Source organism: Conger conger, chromosome 4, assembly GCF_963514075.1.
Source record: "Conger conger chromosome 4, fConCon1.1, whole genome shotgun sequence".
NCBI classification, from domain to species: domain Eukaryota; kingdom Metazoa; phylum Chordata; class Actinopteri; order Anguilliformes; family Congridae; genus Conger; species Conger conger.
In genome coordinates, this window is record NC_083763.1 from 59,697,601 (window position 1) to 59,705,247 (window position 7,647).

The 7,647-nt window shown below is 38.2% G+C and overlaps 1 protein-coding gene across 1 annotated transcript; it reads left to right on the forward strand.

Moving 5' to 3' along the window:
* The first annotated feature begins 2,296 nt into the window (after positions 1–2,296).
* LOC133126668 (leukocyte elastase inhibitor-like) lies at positions 2,297–7,181 on the forward strand. The gene is made up of 6 exons (XM_061239007.1): positions 2,297–2,305; positions 2,454–2,546; positions 3,136–3,273; positions 5,038–5,155; positions 5,802–6,033; positions 6,344–7,181. Exons 1-6 carry the CDS (start codon positions 2,297–2,299, stop codon positions 6,810–6,812), a joined length of 1,059 nt encoding a protein of 352 aa, XP_061094991.1. The 3' UTR covers positions 6,813–7,181.
* The last annotated feature ends 466 nt before the right edge of the window (positions 7,182–7,647 follow it).

Here is a 7,647-nt window from a genome sequence, read left to right on the forward strand (position 1 = left end):
TCTCCTGTGTCTGGTTTCCAGCTGCGCCCGCCCACTGCACCTCAGGATCCACCCCGAGGCACCACAGTACGTATGGACTTAGTATGTATCTTGTGACGGCACTGGTGTATAGGCGAGTGACTATGGGGTGCAGGTATCCTAGGTTTTCTATGTCTGTTAGGACTCTAAACTGCTAAGTGTGCAGTGGTGCGAGCCAAGAGGATGCAGGTTCAATAATACAATTTATTAAACAATGTGCATTGCAGAAATAGAATGGCAATGTGTTACAAGAATTACAAGTTGTAATATGAATGGCTATACGCAAATAGTGCGCAGGAGATCATATTAGCGAGTCTCCTCGAACCATTCCATGTTCCCCTATATACCCAGGGTTTACAGGAAAACAACAAATCATCAAATAAAGAGTCACAAGACGGCGCTAACAATGGTCCTGCTGATGTTATCGCTGTATGTCCAACAAACCTGGTTAACCTTTGTATTACAGCTGGATGCTGACTCACAGGTAACTTGCATTACCTGTGGTTTATTCCTACAAGATCTTTATTCAGCAACCAGTGTACTACACCACCAATGACACCAAACTATTTCCTACATCATTCGCTATCTAAAGACACCAAACACTGTATGTGGAAAACCCAAGGTTTATACAGCGCTATTTCAACTCATCAGTTCTGGGAGCATTCCACTGAGGTGGCAGAATTGCGCAGAGGCAGCACAATGATGGGAGCAATAGTCCTGTATTGATGAGCACTGTCTTTTCATCAAACCTTGCTGACCCTGTGTCAACATGGTCAACACTATCTGTTTCCTTTTGGGGGTCTGCAGAAAGGCACACTTATGTAAAATGCCCTACATTTTCCACAAGATATTGAAAACATTCCTTTGAGATTCTGTTCCATGTATATATGATTGCATCACACAAAGGTGTTCTATTGGATTCAGATTCGGTGACTGGTTAGGCCACTGAAGAACATTGGATTAATTTTCATGTTTTGAGATGACTTTCGCTTTGTGACATGCATTATCATGCTGGAAGTAGCCATTAGATGGGTTTATTGTGGCCATGAATGGATGCACATGGTCAGCAACAATACTCAAACAGGCTGTGGCATTCAAGCGATTATTATTATTAATGGGCCAAGCGTCCAGGACACAAAATAATGTCTTTAAATTATTGTACTATTTAGAGATAAATTGGGAAATTCAGTGAGTTTTGACAAATTCAGTAAAAGCAGCAGTGCACTATAAAATAAATTGGGTTATCTTTTTTCCATATGCATTTGTATGTGTTTTACAACACAATTAATGTTCTTAAATTCCAAAAGTGGCTTGTTAGAGGCTAAATGTGTTACATGTGTCTATGGATGTGTGTATGTTTGGATAGTGCTATGGAACTTTCATAATTGTAAGTCAATTGAAAATGTTTGTTTTTGTTTCTGTTCCTCAGCTAAATGTGTTCTAAACAGAGTTTTAGGTAAATTACTCTATTTCCTGCTTTCATGGTTTGTGTGGGTTGTCTTAGAGTCATTATTATGGTGGTCCGTAGGGCTCTCTCTGAAATATAACCTTGTATAGTAAAAATTATAATAAAGAAATACAGTCTACAGCAGTGGACCTCACTCCCGGTCCTGATCTTGTTGGCACTTATTTTCTTCCATAGCAGTGCAACAGCCAGTTAACTAAAAGTGAAAAATTCTAATATATTAATTTCATAGTTTAAAAATTGAAATCTGTTATGTAATTAGTGTTTAAATTTTGTCTATAAAACTACAGTATAAATTGCTGAAAGAAAATCTAATATATTGAATTAAAATTTTTAAATGTAAACGTTTAAACATTTTTTGAAGCTGACCTTTCCTAGCGTGTCCTATCACATAACAGCTTAGTATGAAGCAGGCAGATGTAGCCTAAGCTACTAGCAACATAGAGCCGAGGCTCGTTTGGTCCTTCAAACCAATATATTTAGTTTTCACAAAGTGGCACAATTTAGCTTTTCTAACCACAGACAACCTACTATCACATATTGTTGTGGTTCAACAAAGTAACGGCTTCCTGGATGGATGACAACAAGTTTCAACAACTAGCTGCGCTTCATTCTTCCCATGTGTCGTCACCATGTTACTTGGTGTTGAATGCAGCATATGATTCTTGTCTTGTCAGCGCAGCTTAAGCCTTCCTAAGTCTTCCTAATGTAATGCCTAAGTGCCAGTGTGGAATTCAGGTTATGTGTTCAGGGCTGGGCAGCTATTGTGTTTTGTGCAGTAATGTTTACACAGTAGGCTATGTACATGTACAGATGACCCCTGTAATTGGGGCTTCCACAAAGGCAGCTACTAAATGTCCAAGAATCATACTCTGTCTCTCAAATATTCTCTGTCATTTGAATTTCCAGAAAAAAGCTTTCTCTACTAGAACTTAATGTCATCACAGTGTTAAAAATGTTGATGCTGTAGGTGCTTGGCTTTACGAAAGAAAAAGAACCCGAAGTTAACTCTGGACAGCAACAACAATTACAGAGACACCAGCTTCCACTGGATGTGTTGAAGGTGATGAAACAAGTTACTGCAGCTGGGGTTACTAATTGGATGCGATGTATTGTATATACAGTATGCTGCATTAACAATGGGTGTTTGTTGGGTGACTGGTGAGTTATGGTGATGGTGTCTTGGTCTTTAACTTTACCAATTTGTTCCAGAGTTTGTCTTTACCCTTCGCCATAGTCATATTTTGTGAAAGTTATATTGAAATTTAAAGACGTTAAAAAAAAATGCTAATCTGAAGGTTTGCTCATAACTATTGTCTGATAAATACAATACACAAAGAAAATGTGTTTTAATACTCAAACAGACTAAAAGAGAAACTCTGGCCTCTTTCCTTTTTATTGTTCTTTCTTGCTTGCTTGTTCAGAAAAGACAAAGATTTACTGCACAATTGTTATATTAAATAAGATACTTCTGTTATAATGCAAAGTGCTTATGGTATAATCAAAGTTTCTTTTCAGTTGGATTTGCACATTTAGATAGTAAGATAAAGGGATTTTTTCTTAATCAGAAGAAACTGAAGCAGTTTTGTGTCTTGCTTGTATTTTCTGTAAGGAAACAAACCCAAAAAGTGTTTGTCTGTACACGTCTCTAGTCTCTCCACTCCCAAACTGATGATGACATTCATGCTGAATTCAGCAAGCTGATGTCTGAACTCAACAAAGAGGGTGCCCCGTATGCACTGAGCCTGGCAAATCGCCTGTACGGGGAGCAGTCTTACGAGTTTGTGGAGGTAATGTTCTTTGTTTAATGACCTTGTGTTTTGTACACATTTGCCAACACTTGTGAATGAATGTATGGCTAGTCAACATAACTTTGTACCAGTTGATTCTTGCATGCTCAGACACTCTGATTAGTGTTGAAATCAGGAATTAATACTGCTATAATGTCTCATTACTGCATGCCTCAGTAATAGTTCCTGTGCTGTAAGCCCCTGGCCTATACTGATGCTGACCAAACAGATCTTAAGTACTTTTCAAGATTGGGTTCATTTGTATACAAATCTGGCACTCCAGCACTCCATATGGCACTCCAGTGTAACCACTATAAATGCTTTCTCAATTTTCTCAACCAAAGCCAAAAACCCCTGCCTGAGTGTGCAGGAAGCATTGAAATGTACACAATAGCAAACCATCCATCTGTTTCAGGAGAGCCCATTAAATAGTTTTACCATTCTGTCGAAAATGTGAAACCCAGCCATGAGGGTTTTGGATGATCATTAACATTGCAGAGACATTCCATGCCAACTCCAGGAGGTTGCACCACACCACCTCTTGGATCTTTCTCTTTCTCTTGTGTTTTGCTAGACAATTATGAGACTTGAGACTTGAGACTTGAACTTCAAACTCCATTTTGTTTTCCCGGTAGAGTCATTTAAGGTTTGCTGGGGGTTGCAATGAAAAATGGGCAATGGCACAAAATGTGATCTGCCAATCATGTGGCAACAACTAAATGCATAAAAGCATGCAAACATGGTCAAGAGGTTCAGCTGTTTTTTAGACCAAATGTCAGAATGGGGAGGAAATGTGATCTAAGTGACTTTGACTGCGGAATGATTGTTGGTGCCATACAGGGTGGTTTGAGTATTTCAGAAAGTGCTGACCTTGGATTTTTAAGCGCAACAGTTAATTGTTAATGAGAATGGTCAAAGCTGACAGGAAGGTGACAGTAATGCAAATAACCACACATTACAGCAGTGGTATGTAGAAGAGCATCTCTGAACACACAATGCATACAATAAGTATAATACAGTACAGGTGCTATATAAATGCAACAATAAGTCAATGGTCTGCATTTATATAGCACCTTTATCCAAAGCACTGCACAATTGATGCTTCTCACACAATGGTGATTGGCTGCCATGCAAGGCATCATCCAGCTCATCAGGAACAAATGGGGGTTAGGTGTCTTGCTCAGAGACACTTTGACAAACCCAGGGCAGGATCAAACCGACAACCCTCCGACTAATGTACTATTTACGAAGGTTATACACGACCTATAGAATAATTGTATAATATGTTTGAAGTAGCATTTGAGGTGATATTAAAACAATAAGCCAGTTAACATTTTTTTTTTGCGACAGTTGATCAAGAATGTATGCAGTAAATGATTACACCCCAATTAAAAAGTGGAATAATCCACAGTGGCTATACAGGTAAACATAGTCAGACTCCATTTAAGATAATAGAGGTTTTACAGGTCTGTAAAGATGTTTAAAGTTAGAATGGTTGGAAGTGTTGCATTAATAAAACCAACTTAGTACCAGAGCTAATTATTTCTAGAAAAGTTGATTAGGGATGTAACTTCAACATAGAGTGTCAGGTGACATTTCTCATTGTGGCACCTGCCAAACTTTAAATGGCTCTCCTGGGAAAATGAAGCTCAAGTTTCAGGAATTCTACATCTCTTTGGAAAGCACTTTAAATAAAATGTATAATTATTTATTGTAATTAGTAGTGGTAGTAGTATTAGAATTTCACTGTCTCTGAATCTGTAGAAATTCATTATGGACACAAAGAAGTTCTATCAGGCAGAGCTGGAGACTGTTGACTTCAAATCAAAAGCAGAGGATGAAAGGGTGAAGATTAACAGCTGGGTGGAGAAGCAGACTCAAGGTAATTGCAGTTACAGACACATCTACAGGTTCAGGAGACTTTCATTTGAAATTTGCAGATCCTCTGTCGTACGTATTCCACTGAAATGATCAAGAAGTGGACAGCTTGCTGTTATTGGCTTGCATTGTTTGGCCTCGGATAAATAATTATAATTGTGATTGCTTTACTGCAGTGCTTTTTAAACTGTGACTTGAAGCTGAAAATTGGTTGCCTGAAAGGCACAAAACCTCTAATTTGGGTCCTGATATTAAAACATTGAAGAAGCAGTGCCTTACAGCAACAGTCAATCATTGTATGAACGATGTACCGGAGTGAAATATCTTCAGACTTGCTTGTCATGTAGCATGTTGCTTGTCAACATTGACTTGAATTGAAAAAGATAGATACTATCACATTTCTTTCATTCTTACGATACAGGATATTTGGCACCTGATGCCTTTCTTTGTTGTTTAAAGATTTATGTTCTGCATTTTGCATTGTAGGTGTTGAATTTTCTGTTTGTGCATGTTCCACACCTCTTAAAGATGAATTGCATCTTGATTATTCAAGGCATACTGCATTATATCTGTAGCTGGATATCTTAATTAATGTACTTGTGTGACACCATCCCATCTATATATCTCCGCTTTATTGTGCTTTCTTGTAGATAAAATCAAGAACCTGCTGTCGAAAGGGGCTGTTAACAGTATGACCCGTCTGGTGTTGGTGAATGCTATCTATTTTAAGGCTGATTGGGACAAGAAATTCAAAGGGAGAGACACATATGAGCAGCTATTCAAATTGAATGAGGTAACATGCTTACTCACTTTCCAGATTACTCTAAATAATAATGAACTGTTGCCAACACTGACGCTGGAAAGGTTTTTATCCTCTGTGCTGTTTAGTCACACTTTTGTAATTTCTTGACATCAGTTTGCTAAAGATGGGACTCCAGAGCATAAGTGCTCTCCTCTTTAGTGTTGCAGTTAGGTCACTGATCCAACTTTGTGTTGAAGTGAAATGTTCTCTCCATGACAGTTGAATGATAAATTCTGCTTTATTTTCCTGTGTTCAATTTTAGAAATGTATCTGTTGCAGTGGTATGCAAAAGTTTGGGCAACCCTGGTGAAATTGTATGTTTTGTAGATTTGTTTAAATTAAAGGAAACTTTCTAGAGTATAAGAATGTGTGATAATATGTGGTAAGGAGTGAACAAGCCTTCAGAAATCCACCACTCTCAACTGGATTAATGGCTTCTTTTCTCCTGCAGTTGGAAAAGGAGCTCACGTATAACAAGTTCATCGAGTGGACACAGCCTGAGAAGATGAAATATACTCCTTTAGTTTTGGCTGTGCCCAAGTTCAAGATGGAAGAGAGCAATGACCTGGAAGATATTCTGGTCAATATGGAGATGAAGGATGCCTTCGATGTGTCCAAAAGCGATTTATCTGGCATGTCTCCCAGCAATGACTTGGTGTTGTCCAAAGTGGTGCACAAGGCCTTTGTGGAGGTGAACGAGGAGGGCACAGAGGCTGCTGCCGTCACTGCTGCCACCATGATTGTTGGATGTTCCAGGCCACCCCCAGATCGGTTCATCGCAGACCATGCCTTCCTGTTCTTCATCAGACACAACCCCACTCAGAGCATCCTCTTCTATGGCCGTTTCCGCTCCCCTTGAAGTCTTAAACTCTGCCAGTTTTTAGCAGGAGTCATAAGGAGGAGTTATAAGACTGTCTGCATGTTAAATAGCTCTGCAATGCTGTTTTCCTTAAAATAATATTTCATTTTGATCTGCTTCTCAGAGCTTAGACCGTCCTGCTGCAGTACATTGTATTCATTCATGTCCATTGTATCCTCCTTGAAGATTAATACTAGCTAAAGACCATTGTTTCCTTTTTGTTCATTATATTTTTCTCAACGCTAAAATGACAAAAAACAAGTAATAAAAACAAGAAGCAATAAAATTATTCTTTTATTTTTTTACCCCCACCCCCTTAATAACTAGCACATTTAGCAGAAATAGTTGGTAGGTTTTCAAGCATGAACAGAGTCCTTGCTGAATAAATGGTTTTGATTTATCTGTCATGGGTGGGTATATGCAATGTATACACATACACGTTAAACACTCATGAGTGTACACAGATATAATTTTTAAAAAATGTATTGGTTGCTTTAAGTTGAAATGTTGAAGAGTGGTTTTAATCTAAGAGCTTTCAGCTGTTGAAGTAGGATGAATCCCTTCTGCTTTTATTGAAGAAAGTAGAGAGGTCTTCGTATTGGTGTGTATGAAAAACTATATGAACCTGCCAGTTGTATTTGTTGAACTTTTTAGGTTTAAAAATCTACTGTATATACAGTTACACTATTTTCACCTTCCATTGTATTTTTACTGTATTCTTACCAACTGGTCAACTATATTTGAGGAATGAATTTGGACTCCATGCAAATTGTTGATTTGTTTACCTGAAATTAACTGCAATAAATAAAATACACCACCAATGTTGTAATCTGTG